Source organism: Dasypus novemcinctus, chromosome 18, assembly GCF_030445035.2.
Source record: "Dasypus novemcinctus isolate mDasNov1 chromosome 18, mDasNov1.1.hap2, whole genome shotgun sequence".
NCBI lineage: Eukaryota > Metazoa > Chordata > Mammalia > Cingulata > Dasypodidae > Dasypus > Dasypus novemcinctus.
In genome coordinates this window covers 21,881,626-21,898,770 of record NC_080690.1, presented here as the reverse complement: position 1 = coordinate 21,898,770, position 17,145 = coordinate 21,881,626, and the positions used below count along the sequence as shown (strand labels likewise).

The window sequence follows — 17,145 nt, the reverse complement described above, 5'->3', positions numbered from 1 at the left end:
TCTTTTTGTTGTATCAGCTCTCCATGTGGGACAGCTCTCCCTGTGGGAGGCGCCATTCTTAGGTAGGCAGGCTGCACTTTCTTCTGTGCTAGGGGGCTCTCCTTATGGGGTGCACTCCTTGTGCATGGGGCTCCCCTCCTTGTGCATGGGGCTCCCCTATGCAGGGGACACCCCTGTGTGTCTTAGGTAGGCAGGCTGCACTTTCTTCTGTGCTAGGGGGCTCTCCTTACGGGGTGCACTCCTTGTGCATGGGGCTCCCCTATGCAGGGGACACCCCTGTGTGGCAGGGCACTCCTTGCGCGCATCAGCGCTGTGCATGGGCTAGCTCCACACGGGTCAAGGAGGCCCGGGGTTTGAACCGCGGACCTCCCATGTGGTAGACGGACGCCCTAACCACTGGACCAAATCTGCTTCCCAGCTAGAAGGATTTAGACAGGGCGGTAGAAATATTTCAGTCTGTAATTAAGAGGCTGTCCTACTCTGTGGGGATGAGTTGGAGGGTGCAGGATGGGGGGCTGGAAGGCTATCCTGGTGTATCCAGGAGTGACTGGGAAGAGGAGGAAGGGTCTGGTGTGCTCCCATCTCTGGCTGGGTCAACTGTGTGGGGAGAGCAGAGGTTTGGGTGTGGTCAGTCGGGAACCAAAGGACGAATGACCCCTCATCCCAGGAGAGAAGTTCAGCGCTTGAGGTGTGTAGACAGGAGCTAAGAGGGCGGGCTCCACTGCCTAGAAGGCTCAGGAAGCCCTAAACATTGCTCCAGAGCCACCAAAGGAAAAGGAGTTCCAGAGAGACAGAGGAGGATAGGAGGAGCAGCTCCCCCGACAGGAAGGTCAGCAGGAAGGGGCAAGATGAGGACTGAAGAATGGTGCTCAGGCCAGAGCTCCGGGAGACCTGAGGTAGGCCGTAGGTGTAGGGCGATGCCTGTGTGCCTACGGGGTCCCACCAGGATGTGTGGTGGGCTAAGCAGTGAGTGTGCGAGGACAGGTCTAGGGTGTGTGTCTTTCTAGGGTCCAGGTGGCGGCCCGCTATGGGCCCCAGCGTGGCCCGGCTACCATTTGACTGGCAACCGTAGGCAGAGGCTGGGGCCACAGAAGCGAGAGCCGCAGCTCCGCCGGCGGGATCGGGATCGCGGAAGCCGGGGCGGGCGCTAGAGCCCGGAAGCCCCGCCACCCGCAGGCCCCGGCGGAGGCGGCCGCCCTGTCCCGACGCGGGGTGCGCTGTCGCGATCCGGCGGCGGGTGACGTGAGGGGGCGGGGCCTGAGTGGCGGCGGCAGCGCGACCGAGCATCCTGGCGGCTCCAGGCCGCGGGGAGGTAACGGGCCGGGCTGCGGGCGCGCCGCGCCGGGGGAGCTGGGCCGGGGCCGGGGCCTCCGCCGCCGCCGCCGCCGCAGCGTGCGGGATGCAGGTACCGGAACTGGGGACCCGGCGCGGGGAGGCCGGGCCGGGGGCGCCTGCGAGAGGCGCGGCCTGGGGGCAGGAGCGGAAGTGGGGGCCAGAGTGCGAGCGTGGGAGCGTAGCGAGCGTGACGCGGGGAGTGTGAGAGGGGCCGTGAGTGTGGGAGAGACTCCGAGTCTGAGGGAGACAAAATGTGTGGAGAGGGGGGTGAGTGCGTGTGGGGGAGAGAGACACACATCCTGGGCACGAGTGAGACTCCGTGTGTATGAGACCCCGAACCTGAGGGTGACCCTGGGAGTGTGCAAGACCCTGAGTTTAAGATTGAGTGTATGAGACCCCAGGTGTGAGGGAGACTGTGTGTGTGAGAGAAAGGGAGAGAGACCCTCGGCTTGAGGGAGACTTCCTGTGCGTATGTGTGTGGGTGACACCCTGAGTCTGAGGGCGACTAGGAGTGTGAGATTCTTAGTGTGAGAGTGATGCAGTGAGTGTGAGAGAGACTGTGTGTCGTATCCTCGGTGTGAGGGAGATTTTGAGAAGAGAGACCCTGCATATGAGGGAACTGGTGTGTGAGAGAGACTAAGGGTGTAAGACTGAATGGGCAAGAGACCTTGAGTGTGAGGGTGATTCAGAGTAAGGACTGAGTATATGAGAGACTCTGAGGAGAGATCTGGGTTGTGAGACTTCGTGAGTATGAGAGATGGAGAGTGTAAGACTGTGAATGTTCGAGAGATCCTAAACATGAGAGACTCAGTGTGAAAGAGACTGAGAGGGAGACTGAGTGTGAGATAGTCAGAGGATGAGAGTGACTGTGAGGGAGGCTTTGTGTGTGAGAGGGACTAAGAGTGTAAGACTGAGTGTGTGAGGGGAGCGGATGTGGCTCAAGAGGTTGGGCACCTGCTCCCCACATGGGAGTTCCCAGGTTTGGTCCCAGTGCCTCCTAAAAACAAAACCAAAAACACCAGCAAGCAAACAAATGAAAAAGCGCGGGCTTCCTGCATTCGAGGTCTGGGGTTCAAATCCCCGGCCCTGGTACCAAAAAGAAAAGACTGAGTGTGAGGGAGACTGTGAGTAGTAGTCCTGGGTGTGAGACTGTGAGTGTGTGAGAGACCATGTGAGAACTTCTGTGTGTGAGATTCTGAGCATAAGAAAGAATCTGTGATGTGTGAGAGACTGAGCATTTGTGAGACACTGGGAATGTATATGAGAGACTCTGAATATGAGAAAGACCAAGGGTGTGAGAGCAAGTGTGTGAGAGAGTGTGAGCATACAAAAGCATGTAAGACTGTTTCAGACCATGAGTGCATCAGAGAATTGTGTGAGCATGAGGTGGGGGTGGCAGTGGCTTCTCTAAGTTCTGGAGCCAGGGTAGGAATGGCTGCCACTCTTTTTCCCTGGACTCAAGCTGACTCCCAGGCCAGTTTACCCTGGAAAGGTGGAAGGTGGCTCTGGGCACCGGTGCCGGGTCCCTATTCCTCCCACTTCGAGGCTGCTGTAGATATGCCTCTGCCCTCTCCTTGTGTGGAAACAAAGCTTGGCGATGCTGCAAGATTTTGTCTAGTGTTGGGGTTTGGAGTGTTGGAATATTGGAGCTAGGGAATGGTTTGCTCCTGTTATTAGACTCTTTTGCGGTTTCTCCTGTCCTATCATCTTGTTTATCTCTTCCCATAAATATAAGGAGATATTTGTGTAACATTCTGAAAACTCTTTACCAACTCAGCACTTAGCAAGCAGCCTGGTCACCATGTTGTGTAATAAGCAGTATAATTTGGAATCAACTAATATAACTTTGGAATACCTCTGGTATGCAATGGGTTCAATGCTTGTTGGCACACGTTAAAAAAGAATGTGGACTCTCCTTGTGGTGTAGGATGACTGTGGTTAATAATCCAAGTATAAGGGAAGCGGATTTGGCCCAACAGATAGGGTGTCCTCCTACCACATGGGAGGTCCGCGGTTCAAACCCCAGGCCTCCTTGACCCGTGTGGAGCTGGCCCACGCACAGTGCTGATGCACGCAAGGAGTGCTGGCTACGCAGGGGTGTCCCCCGCATAGGGGAGCCCCACACACAAGGAGTGCGCCCCGTAAGGAGAGCCTACCAGCGCGAAAGAAAGTGCAGCCTGCCCAGGAATGGCGCCGCACACACAGAGAGCTGACACAGCAAGATGACTGCTACAAAACGAGACACAGATTCCAGGTGCCACTGACAAGAATACAGGGTAGGAATGGCTGCCACTCTTTTTCCCTGGACTCAAGCTGACTCCCAGGGCCCAGGTGTGAGTGCTCAGGCCCAGTTAACCCCGAAAAGGTGGAAGGTGGTTCTGGGCACTGGTGCCGGGTCCCTGTTCCTCCCACTTCGAGGCTGATGTAGACATGCCTCTGCCCTCTCCTTGTGTGGACACAAGCAGACACAGAAGAACATGCAGTGAATAGACACAGAGAGCAGACAACTGGGGGGGAGGGGCGGGAAAGGAAAGAGAAATAAATAAAAAACCTTGAATAATAATAATACAAATGTAAGAATGTACTTTCATGAACTATAACAAATGTACATCACTGTTACAAGGTATTAATAATAGGATGGTATATGGGGAAAAAATACACCTAATGTAAACTAGCAATTATAGTTAACAGTAATATTTAAATATTCTTTCATCAATTGAAGCAAAGGTACCACACCAATGCAAAGTGTCAACATTGGGGGTATATGCGAATGTTGTATGTTTTATATGACTTTCATGTAAACCTACAACTTCTCTAATTTAAATAAATTATAATAATTAAAAACGTTTTGCTAAGTGAAAGAAACTGGACACAAAGTACTACATATGGTGTAATTCCATTTGTATAAAATGTGACTATAAATAAATCTATAGAGACAGAATTAGATTAGTGGTTATATAGGGCTGGGGAACAATAGAGAGATTGAGAGGTGACTGCTAAGGGGTATAGGGTTTTTCTTTTTGGAGTAATGAAAATGTTCTAAAATTGATTGTGGTCATGAATGCCCAACTCTGTGATTATACTAAAAGCCATTGATTGTACACCTTGGGTAGATTATATGGCATGTGAATATAGCTCAATAAATCTAAAAAAAAAAAGTGGTCTCTGCCCATTATAGTAGGAAAAAAACAGGGAGTGAATCTAGCACCCTGATAGCAGACTGCTCAGCCTCTGCTGGTGCCTTATCTCTGAGAGCTGTTCCCAGATTTGAAGATCTAGAAGAAGACTTTTGAAAGTCTCTGAGTGCTTCCTGAAGTCATTTTTATCTCTCTTTGCTTGCTGTCAGGAACCTCAGGCTGCTGTTTTTTTGTTTTGTTTTGTGGGTTTTTTTGATAGTCAATTTTTTTTTTTCTCTCAAAGGAAACAAGAGATATAAACTAGTTTCTCTACATCTTTCTTTTCTTCTATCCAGGCACACCAATACAAACACATAGAAGAATATATCCATTCTCTTCCTTTAAGGGCTTACCCATTTCTATATCTTTTAGGGAAATGTGCTAAAAGAGACAATTTTCTCTACATACACTCATTGTTTAAAAAAATTAGTCCCATTGTTCAATGATGGCTTTTGCTTCTCAAAACAAATTTAAACTTGGATTGTCATTCAAGTTATTATATTTGATTTTCCTTTCCTGACAAATGTGTGGATATCCACAAACCTGATACTCTCCTAATCTTCCTTGCCTCTTTCTCTTTCCCTGTATGACTATGAACATATTTTTGTTGCAGATCAAAAGTATACACCAGTCATGTGACCTTTCTCTTTGGAACACCTTGGTACAGGAAGTTTCCTGACTTCTATGATTCCTGCTGTAGTTCCTAGAATGTGGATACAGTTCTACAAATGTTATGCAAACAGTGCTCACAAGATCCAGGATCTGGGACTCAGGGTGCAGCGGCTGTCTAGACAATCATGATTAGAGATGACCAGGCTAATTCTCTGATATGTGTTTGGCCTGGTTGCTTCAGTTACATCCCCAGTGGGTGTAATGGACTTCTCAGGAATTGAGTGCTGCCCCTGCTGTCTCTGTTCAGATTTTACAAGAGAAATATCCTGCCACTTGCTAGGTTCATTTTTTTGTTAAGTTTCCTCCTCTTTGTTGCGGAGATTAAATGGCTAAAACAGATGAGTGGTATTAGGCCCTTCTGTGGAGACTGCATTTTCTTCCCAGCACCTGACTCATTTGTGATGAGGCCACTTATGCAAGTGTGATGTTCATGTATTTCCATGTGTTTCCATAAGCACAGCTATTTCCATTCGAAGGGCTTGCCTGATCCAGTGCCACAAGAAGAAACACCAGATTTATTGTGAGTGCACAAGCAAGGAACTGGGGGAATCTTCCCAAAACCAGTTCAAGTGAAGATGTGAGATAGGGTGTTTATAGGCAAAGGACAGGGTTAAGGGAGAAGAAAAACAAGTAATACCAGAAGTCTGGGTTGGAGGGTATGCAGTTTCTCAGTCCTGCATTGTCTCAAGCCTGTCAAATTTGTCCTTGGTTTCAGCGGTTAACTAACCACAATTTAGCAAGTCTTCATGACTCCTTTCTCAGCTGACCACTCAAGGATATTAAGCTTTTTTTTTTTTTTTTTCTCTGAGGAAAGCTACAGATTTACTGGGTCATAAAGTGCTTCTGACACCATTTTGTCTGGTTTTGATTTGAGATGTTATCTCATTCCTGTAAGCAAAACTGAGAAGGTCTGGTTAATATCTTTCAGAGAACTAAGTGCAAAGTGTAAATTTCTAAACTCATCTTAATAGAAAGCCAGCTCAATTGCTTTTAGAATTTTCAGAGCTGCTCAGATGAAGACATTTTAAGTAAGCACATTTTCCAGCTATCACAAGTGAATATTGTTACTTTGCTTTTTGTTAGCTTTCTTGGATCTTTCTGATTTGTAGAGTTTAGTTATTTGAGAGAAAGAGGTATAATAACTATATGTTTTGTAAGTTTAAGCATTTTAAAATGAATGCATACTGATGATGGAAAATTAATAAAACACAGAGAAGTATAAAGAAGAAAAATCCTCAGTGTTTCACCACAGTCAAGATTTTGGTATATTTCTCAACAGCATTTCTTTTTTCCAGTCGTTATAAAAGAGGTCTTCAATCCAATTTGTAAAAAATTTTTTTGTTCTTGAACTTTGATCCTTTTTTTTTCCTCCCTAAAATTGTATCTGACAGTTTCATGGTTAAATTTACATGAGGGAATTTTAGTGACTTGGTGAGTCCCTTTAATCTGCTGCTGAGACTTGGAAGATAGGGTGAAAAATCTTTTAGAAAGTTGATTGTGTCCTTACCTGCAGGTTTTTTTTTTTTAAAGATTTATTTTTATTTATTTAATTCCCCTCCCCTCCCCCAGTTGTCTGTTTTCTGTGTCTTTTTGCTGCATCTTGTTTCTTTGTCCGCTTCTGTTGTCGTCAGCGGCACGGGAAGTGTGGGCGGCGCCATTCCTCAGCAGGCTGCTCCCTCCTTCGCGCTGGGCGGCTCTCCTTATGGGTGCACTCCTTGCGCGTGGGGCTCCCCTACGCGGGGGACACCCCTGTGTAGCACAGCACTTCTTGCGCGCATCAGCACTGCGCATGGGCCAGCTCCACACGGGTCAAGGAGGCCGGGGGCTTGAACCGCGGACCTCCCATGTGGTAGACGGACGCCCTAACCACTGGGCCAAAGTCCGTTTCCCTACCTGCAGGTTTAACTACTGGTTTACTGGTTTTTCAAGACTGGGCCTTATAGGATATATTAAATGATTTAATGGCAATTGTTTTTAACAGAGATTTTAGAGAGACTGTGTGTTATTGAGAAAGAGAGAATCTAAGAAGCTGATATTATGTGTCATCTTCACATCCCAATTTTTCCTATCAGGTAGATAAAAAGTGAAGGCAGAAGAACGGTCAACTCAGGGAGGGTGATCTGGTCGACACCTCAAATAGTATCAGTCTACCTAGCTAGAGGTAATGACTTAATTGTGAGCGCTTTGAGTCAGTGATTTTCATCCTACTTTTGCAGAGGGCCTGCAAATCCATGTTTGCCCCAAGCATTTTGTGTGGACAGGATTAACAATGTGTCTCACATAGGTATAGACTCTTTTTTCCCCTCAATGTATATAAACACTGTTGTGACTCTAAGTAAATGAAAATTAATTCAAAAGCACTATTGTAGTCATAGTAGCTTTAAGAAAAAACAAACAAAAAACAACAACTTTATTTTGAAGTAATTTCAAACTTACAGGACAGTTGCAAAAATAATACAAATCCCAAACTGTAGAAACCCAACTGTTGGTTCTGTTTCCCTAGAGAACCCTGACTAATATAGCTTGGTACCAGGAGTGAGGTTCATGCTGCTTGTATACACCAAAAATGTTGGAATGGTTTTATAAATGGGGAAGGGGACGATTCTGGAGGAATTGTGAGATGCTTGATTCTTTGAAGCATCTCTTTGAAGAGACTGCTGGTAAAATACGGACGAGTACTCAGACAGAAATGATGACTGGATGGGAGGTGATCCTTGTTTTAAAGTTGCAGAGAACTTGGCAAAATTGATGTTAGATGGAAGGCAGAATTTGAAAATGATGAGCGTGGATATTTAGCTGAAGAGATTTCCAAACTAAATGTGAAAGGCACAGCCTGGCTTCTCCTTGCAGCTTATAGTAAAATGCTAGAGGAAAAGATAGGTTCCAGGTCACAAAGAATCAGAAGTTGATGGTTTGGGAAATTCCAAGCTTCCATAAAGTGAGTTCCCAGAGGATAGTGCCCCATGCGAGGATTTAACTGAACAGGGAACTAGGCAGCCATTTCCTTGCAAGTCAGAATCAGAAATGAAGTTATCTGGGAAGGACTCTTATTGTCTGATGGCTTGGACCCCTATGAGCTGCATGCAAAACCAACAAGCTTTTTGTAAGCTCTGTATGAATGAAACCACTGTTTCATTTGAGATTTTTGTATTAATACTTAATGATTTGTACTGAAATGATTTAAAGCTTTTTGAAATATTGTGATGTAATGAATATATTTTGCATGTGGAAAGAACATGTCTTTTTGGGATCCAGAGGGTAGAGTGTGACAGTTTGAAGTTTTGTGAATCCCAGAAAAGATCATGTTCTATGAACTGATCTATTCCTGTGTGGGGCCCTTTGATTACATTAGATTTAGTTAAGGGATCTTTTGATAAGATTGCTTTAGGACTTTTGATTAGATTACATCAATGAGGCCTGACCCATGTTGGGTCTCCTCCTTCTTGCTGGGGCTTTATATAAACTGAGAACTGGAAGCAGAAACAAAGAGAGAAAGACAGCTGCCATTTTGACCCTGCCATGTGAGAAAGTTCTCCAGCATCACCTGTAGTTGCTGAAAGACAAAGAAGCCATGAGAGGCTGAGAGAGAGGTGGAGAGAAATCCTGAGAGGCTAGGCCAACAGAGCAGCTCAAAGCTGAGGAGAGGAGAACCCTGCCATATGCTTGGTCACCTACAGCAGTGCTTGGGGAGAAAGCAGCCTGAAGGAGAAGACAGAGACCTAAAAGGAGGCCACCATTTTGCCTCACTATGTGGCAGGAGTTCCAGGATCCAGTAGCTAACCTTTGGTGAGAAAACTTGTCTGATGATGACTTGATTTGGACATTTTCACAGCTTCACACCTGTAGGCTTTTACCCTAATAAATTCCCATTATAAAAGCCATCCCATTTCTGATATTTTGCATTGGTGGTCTTAGCGAACTAAAACAGAGCGTTTTTCTCAATCTTTATACTTTGGCCTCAGCATTAGGTCTTCTTTGTGCACCTATACGTCAGTACACACACCACATTCTCAGTTGTAGACTGCTATAGCTTGTTATTCAGTGCTTGATAACCTGGTGATAACCTGGGGAGCAGGGGAGTTTTCTTTCATCTTAGTTCAGCCTCAGTCTTAGGCAAACCCTGTTTTCCTGGGTCTCAGTGGGGAATCTTTTTCTGTGATGCAGCCCCTCTCCCAAAAGTAGGGGGCCTCTAATAGCCTTTGACCAAAAGGATTTTCTGCCCCTTCCCTGGGGATAGAAAGATTTTTCATTCATCATTCCTGCATCTGTCTTAAGAGTGACATGGTTTGCTGCCCTTTCCCCATGGGGTTAAGATTTTTTGTTTTTTAGAGATAGAACCAGGTGGGCCTTTATATTTTTCCCACAGATTGACTACGTTCCTTTTCCAGGCTAGCACTACTGAGAGGGGCTTTTTCTGGTCTCCTGTCCTGTTACAGTATTTTTTATGAGCACTGTAGCAGTTTGATATAGTTATGAATTCCAAAAATAGATATTGGATTATGTTTGTAAACTGTTCTGTACCTGGATGTGATTAAATTATGATTAGGGCTTTGATTGGGCCACTTTAGTAGGGTGTTGATAAAAGATGTGGCAAAGGACAGAGTTGGAGGTTTTTGATGTTGGAGTTTTGATGTTAGAGTTTGATGCTGAAGTCTTAAGCTGGAGCTCTGGGAAGTAAGCACACAGAGGAAAGAGAAGCAAGCCCTGGAAAGAGAGGAACCCTGAGCCCAGAGAGAAGCAAGCCCTGGGAAGGGAGAAACCCCGAGCCTAGAGAGGAGCAAGACCCGAGAAGAAAGGAACTCAGGAAGTGTGAACCCTTGCAGACATCGGCAGCCACCTTGTTTGAACACGTGAAAATAGACTTTGGTGAGGGAAGAATTTATGCTTAATGGCCTGGTATCTGTAAGCTCCTACCCAAATAAATACCCTTTATAAAAACCAAATGATTTCTGGTGTTTTGCATCAGCACCCCTTTGGCTGACTAATACAAGCACCCATTGAGGTCTGTGGAGGAAAGCATCCAAGTGTCTGTGGTTCTTACTAGCCCACACTTAGTCTTTAGTAATTTGCTGAAAATTGTAACTCAATTCTTTCCTGCTTATATGGAGGTCCCATCTTCCTCTGACTGTCACAGGTGAGCCAGTGCTTACATCTCTCCTTGGACATACCTGTCTTTCCTTAAATTTCAGTTCAGTTGGTTATCCTATAATCTCACCTCTCTGATGGCTGCAAAAAAAGTGATGGTTTTGTAGATTATCACTTTTTCTTTTTGTTGGAGTGGGAGTGATGTTCTTTCCAGCTTTTTACATCCTAGTTGAAAACTAGGAGTCAAGAAATACCATTTTATACCAGCTTTTATTTTCCAGTGAAATGACTTTATCTCACTCTTCCTCTTTGCTCTTTCTTGCTTCTGGAATTTGTCTTTCAGCGATTTAACGCTGCTGAGGATGTGTGACAGGGACTAGGTCAAAGGAGGATATTGGCCAGGTGAAGCACTCAATGTAATTTAACAGCTTTTGTTCATGACTTCACATTTTATAAAAAGAGTATCATATTGTCTAATTTGTTGCTCACAAAAGATCAGTGAAGCTACTTGGGAAGGTTAGCTAGTATCTCCCTCTTACTGCTGGGGGAGCTGAGAGTCAGAAATGGGCAAGGTACACCTAGCTGATGAGCTCTATTCTCTGACTGTGGGACTTACGTCTTATTTTTATGCTGCCATATACTGCCTGCTTGTGTATTTTATGAGGCCTTGGTCCATATCAGCCTTGCTCACTGCTGTGCCCCAGCACAGAACCTAGTAACCTGTAGGTGCTAGACAGATTTTGTAGAGGTATTTGAGTTGAGGTTCATATGAAGAGGGAAGGTGAGGAATGCCTTGGAGTTGTATAGCCACACCAGCCTGGGACTTAAGACATCTGCCCTCTGGGAGCTGCTGGGGTTACATAGTGATTCTCCTCCTGGGTATTTAGCAAATAGGTAGGTCAAGGGAACCAAGAACCACCCCCCAATAACAATTGTATTTTGCCATTAATTGAACAGAAAGAAATCTCGACTCCTCCTAGTTGTATGTGACTGCCCCGTCTGTTGTTGAAGTTGGTGTCGTCCTTAGCATTTTTAGCAGGAACCTTGTCTCTCATTCAGGTCCTGGGACTGAGATCCTAGGCAGCAAGGGGCTTGTGGGCTGTGACTGTACCCCCTCCCAAATAGGGTCACTAGTAGTTTCACCAGTATATCGGACAGACTTGATAAAGCCACATCAAAGATACCAGTGCCAGGCTGTCCATGTCCAAAGTGAATACCTGATAGCCTCAGCACCCTTTCTGCACAACTAGTATCTGATGAAATAGGGGGAGGCTGGAGTGGTTGTGGGGTCCATTTCTCTGCTTGTTTTTTGTTTTAAAGATTTATTTATTTATTTATTTCTCTCCCTTCCCTCCCTCCCCCACTCCGGTTGTCTTGTTCTCTGTGTCTATTTGCTACGTCTTGTTTCTTTGTCCGCTTCTGTTGTCAGCTGCACGGAAATCTGTGTCTCTTTTTGTTGAGTTATCCTGTTGTGTCAGCTCTCCACGTGTGTGGCACCATTCCTGGGCAGGCTGCAATTTCTTCTGCGCTGGGTGGCTCTCCTTACGGGGTGCACTTCTTGCGCATGGGGCTCCTCTATGTGGGGACACCCCTGCATTGCAGGGCACTCCTTACGCGCATCAGCACTGCGCATGGGTCAGCTGCCCACGGGTCAAGGAGGCCCGGAGTTTGAACCGCAGACCTCCCATGTGGTAGACGGACGCCCTAACCACTGGGCCAAGTCCGTTTCCCTCTGTGTTTCTTTTTGTTGCATCATCTTGTATCAGCTCTCCGTGTGGGTGGTGCCATTCCTGGGCAGGCTACACTTTTTTTCCCGCTGGGGAGCTCTCCTTATGGAGCACACTCCTTGCGTGTGGGGCTCCCCTACGCGGGGGACACCCCTGCGTGGCACAGCACTCCTTGGGTGCATCAGCACTGCGCATGGACCAGCTGCACACGGGTCAAGGAGGCCCGGGGTTTGAACCGCAGACCCCCCATGTGGTAGACGGACGCCCTAATCACTGGGCCAAGTCTCTTTCCCTCTCTGCTTGTTTTTATGCTTAGTTGAGTGGAAAAGGTAATCTAGGTCTCCCTTTACCTGACCCATACATGAGAACATAGTCTCCCCAGCTCTTTCCTGGTTTCTCTTTTTCTCATGAATGCCTGGGATCAGCTGACAAATACATGAAGACAAATATGTTCCCACATGCTGGCATAGGGATACAGAGATGGCTTGATATATTAGTCAGCCAAAGGGATGCTGATGCAAAATACCAGAAATTGGTTGGTTTTCATAAAAGGTATTTATTTAGGGTAGGAGCTTAAAGATACCAGGCCATAAAGCCTAAGTTACTTCCCTCACCAAAGTCTATTTGGAGCAAGATGGCTGCCGATGCCTACGAGGGTTCAGGCTTCCTGGGTTCCTACGTTCCTGGGTCTTGCATTACTCTGGCTTCAAGTTTCCTGCCTTCCTTGGGCTGGCTTCTCTTTCCTCTGCATGCTGACTTCCCAGGGCTCCATTTTAAGTGTTCATCATCAAACTCCAATATCAAAACTTCAACATTAAAAGCCGTCAACTCTGTTCTTCACCATGCCTTGTATTTCTGAGTCCCCACCCATCATGGGGTGGGGACTCAGTGCTCTAATCATAATTCAATCATGCCCAGGCACAGATAGGATTACAAGCATAATCCAATACTTCTTTTTGGAATTCATCAATTATATCAAACTGCTACACCTGGTTCCAGGGGTGGAAAGAAAAGTGGTGCCACCTTAAAGCCAGCCTCATCTAAGCAGAGGTAGGCTGATTTAATTTCCAGGGGAATGGGGGTGGCGTATTAGTGCCCCAGAGGAGGTTTTTCACAAGGGCCTATGTTCAGACTCTGGAAGGGGACTGGAAATGTGATACAGAAGTTTGGGTGGGAACTATGGAGATTGGCATTTCCTCTGCGAACTACTCACGCTTGAGTGGCTTTGGTTCCCTGGCTCTGAGCTCCATGAGACAAGGTTCCAGTGCACGCATCCTTGTTTCTCGGTAGATGATGTACAGATCCTGTTCTTATCTCTAGAAGCAATCCCTGTGACTTTAGAGGCTGACTCCCGAGTGGGAATCAGGAGGGATTGAGGGATATGAGGCAGGATTGTGACAGGAATTGAGGGAGGGAAAAGGTTGTGCCAAGTGCCGAGTCAGGAAGGTGCTTGTCTTCCTCTGACAGATTTTGGGTCCTTCATGTATAGACTGATGTGGAATCCAACTTCCTTGATGTTTCCGGATTGCCCCAACTGTAATCTACCTCTCTATAGGATGCTTTTCAACATGAAATCTATGGAGCAGAGAAGCTTTATAGTTTTGATTGGGAGGCAAAACTCCTAAGTCCTGTTCTGGGAGAATCTCTTTGCAACCCCTGATGGTAGTGGGGGTCATGCAGAGGAGGAAGCATAGCCAAAGGCAAATTAGCCCAGGTTAGAGTGTCTCCTGGATGTCTTTGTTCCTCTTGTTATGTAGTCCCCCTCTTCTGAGTACTTTGGGAGAAGAAAGGTGTTGAGTGGAGAAGCAATATAAGAAGTAAGGCAGGTATTGTGGACACAGCGACACTTAGGTGTATCTTCATGAGGGCCCTCTTCTTGGTCTTGTATCTGTGATGGTGATATGCCCTTGTCTTAGCATCTTCCTAACCCTTTTCACCAACTGTCTGTGTTCCTTGCTGGCCTGGGAGTAGCTACAAACCTCTCCACACATGGCTGGACACTGCAGAAGTCCCTGTTTATATTTGGGTGGAAGTGAGTTGGCAAGATTACCCATGTATGGACCCTAAGCATTCTCTGAGGCTGGCTAGGGCTGTGAACCAGGTGCAGGGACTCTGGTTTTCTCTGCTGGGCAGGTTTGTGGGTTTAAAGCTGGTAGGATCAGAGCAAAATCTGTGCCATGGACAAACCTAATATCAGCCCCACTCTGGTGGCAAGCCAGGAAACTTGGAAGTCTCTGTCATATCATGCCAGAGTTCTCATGATGTCTTTCTCAAGAGCAGTGGCGATCCACCTGCCTCTTTTTCCCTGTGTTTGGTAGGAACTGAGACAAATCCATGGTATTTAGGGTTCTGGACAAGGCATGCTACCCCTAGGAGTTGGTGAGCAGGGATGGGCAGGGATGTCCTGAAAATTTGCCTGCCTCACAGGTCTAAACCAGAGCCTCATCAGCTCCTGCCCTAGACTGATGTGCATGTTTTCTTTGCCAGGCTACAGTAAACACAGGTGTGCAGGAACTATTTACCATGGAAGCCGAGGAGCTGGGGAACCCCACGCCCACCTACCATCCCATCCCTGAGGCAAGCCAGCCTAGTGTGGAAGAAGATGTCAGCATGCCACAGCAAAGGTCTTCAGAAACTATGCAGCTGAAGAAGGAGATCTCCCTACTGAATGGGGTCAGCCTGGTGGTGGGCAACATGATTGGCTCAGGGATCTTTGTCTCACCCAAGGGCGTGCTGGTATATACTGCCTCCTATGGGCTGTCGCTGGTGGTGTGGGCCATCGGTGGGCTCTTTTCTGTTGTGGGTGCCCTTTGCTATGCCGAGCTGGGGACTACCATCACCAAGTCAGGAGCCAGTTACGCATATATTCTGGAGGCCTTTGGGGGCTTTATTGCCTTCATCCGCCTGTGGGCTTCACTGCTCATTGTTGAGCCCACCAGTCAGGCCATCATCGCCATCACCTTTGCGAACTACATCATTCAGCCCTCCTTCCCCACCTGTGATCCCCCATACGCAGCCTGCCGTCTCCTCGCTGCTGCTTGCATATGTAAGTCTGGGAGCTGAGGTTGGGGAGTGTGTGTGGGGTGTGGAGTTACTATAATAATGGTTCCTTGTGTTTGAACAGCATGTTTTCCCATTTAGGGGGGAAGGGGGCATTTTACCTTTTGAAAAAATAACTTCCAGTCTTTTGATCCTGAGAGATAAGCAAGGGTAAGAGATGCGGATGGAAGAAGGTTGAATCTGTTAGTAGATTTTGGTGCCTCACATTCCTCACATTCTTGGCTGTCCCTGAGTTCTGCCTCCTTCTATGGGACAAGTCAGTGCATGTCTTATATTTGTCTTGTCAGGTGTTTTAGTTGGAGTCAGCATCACTAGGGTTACTTAGAAACAAACAGACATCAGAGCGGAGTCCTTTATTCTGCTGCTAAAAACATTTAAAAAGTTGTTTTTGCTTTCCACCTTTTCATCTTAAAGTAGTTTAAAGGCATTGGTAAGGAAATAGGCTTCTCTGGACAAGACATTTTCCTTCAGGACCACAGGACCCCTCCTTCCTGCCACTGCCACTCTCTGTAGCCCATTGTAAAGAGCAGGTACCACACCAATACAGCTTCTTCCTGCTGGTGTTTCATATTTCTTTACACTGACGTTTTAAACAAACTTTGCCTACAGCCAATGAGAGGAAGGTGGCTTCTAAACCATATTTGTGTTTCTGAGGACAGATTCCTCTTTCTTTATTTTACTTTTGTGTTATGAGGTGGTAAGGAGAAATTCTGTATGAAATCACTGAATGGTACAGAAGATTGCTGTGAATCTACCCAACCTTGTAAAGCTAGTGAGGAGTGGCCCAGAATTCATTGTGCTTCTAGGCACTGTGCTGCCAGAGGCACTTAATTATACTCTGTTCTTTCTATATCTCTGATTGCAAAAGTTTTGGCAGAATATGTAGTTTATCCACAGTGTTAAAAATAGCCTGAGAGTACTTTGGAGTAAGCAAGAAAGGATTGTAAAGTACACAGTGACTCCTAACTTTAAGGGACTTGTTAAAGATATTGTTAAATTGAACTCCTCCATACCCCTTGGAATGGCGAAGGGAAAGCATTACCCTGGGAGGAGGGAATGTGGGTGCTCAGGTATATGTCTGACTGGATTTTCCAGGGGAATTCTGGCCTGACTGAGCTCTCTGAAAAAGGAGGTAGTTTTCTGATTATAAAAATAATACATATTCATTAAAGAGCAAATTAAGTCACCCTCAAGTTGTGCCACTAAGAGTTGAGCACTTTTTAATACTTTGATATAACCTTCGCTTCTTTCTTTCTTTTATAAAATTTGGGTCATACTTTATATATATTTCCCCCATTTTATGAACTGTTCTTCAAAAACAACATTTTTAAAATTTTGTTTGTCTTTATATATTTTTTTAATATTACATTAAAAAAATATGAGGTTCCCATATACCCCCACTCCCCTCACCCCACTCCTCCCCCTATAGCAACAATCTCCTCCATCATTGTGAGACATTCATTACATTTGGTGAATACATCTCTGAGCACCGCTGCATCTCATGGTCAGTGGTACACATCATAGCCCACACTGTCCCACATTCCACCCAGTGGGCCATGGGAGGACATACAATGTCCGGAAACTGTCCCTGCAGCACCACCCAGGACAACTCCAAGTCCTGAAAATGCCCCACATCTCATCTCTTCCTCCCACTCCTTACCCCCAGCAGCCACCACGGCCACTTTCTCCACACCAATGCCACATTTTCTTCCATTACTAATCACAATAGTTCATGACTAGAATAACAGTAAGTTCACTCTAATCCGTACTCTATTCCTCCATCCTGTGGACCTTGGAATGGTTGTGTCCACTCCACATCTATATCAAGAGGGGGCTTAGCTTCCACATGGATGCTGGAGGCAATCCTCCTGCTTTCAGTTGTAGGCACTCTTGGCTCCCTGGTGTCAAAAACAACATTTTAAAAAGTAATTTTTTAAATTAAAAAAGCAATACATGTGTTACATACTCAATTAAAACCATATAAAGATATGTAAGTGAATGGAAAAAGACTAAAAGGAGATTAAAGGCCTTAGATGGATTGAGTGTTTTGTTTTTTCTGTTTTTCAAACTTTTTATTATTTTCATAATAG

General features: G+C 46.1%; 1 protein-coding gene across 2 annotated transcripts in view; it reads left to right on the top strand.

Moving 5' to 3' along the window:
• The first annotated feature begins 711 nt into the window (after positions 1-711).
• The window catches only part of SLC7A6 (solute carrier family 7 member 6), a 46,733-nt gene continuing 30,299 nt past the window's right edge, over positions 712-17,145 (top strand). Inside the window, exons 1-2 of one of the 2 annotated variants that reach the window (XM_023589139.3) lie at positions 712-896; positions 14,483-15,041. In XM_023589139.3, the coding sequence (XP_023444907.1) occupies positions 849-896; positions 14,483-15,041 (607 nt within the window). In that variant the 5' untranslated portion in view covers positions 712-848. Of the gene's footprint in view, positions 897-1,328; positions 1,406-14,482; positions 15,042-17,145 lie in introns of those variants that run through there. The other variant, XM_023589141.3, reaches the window with a different exon arrangement.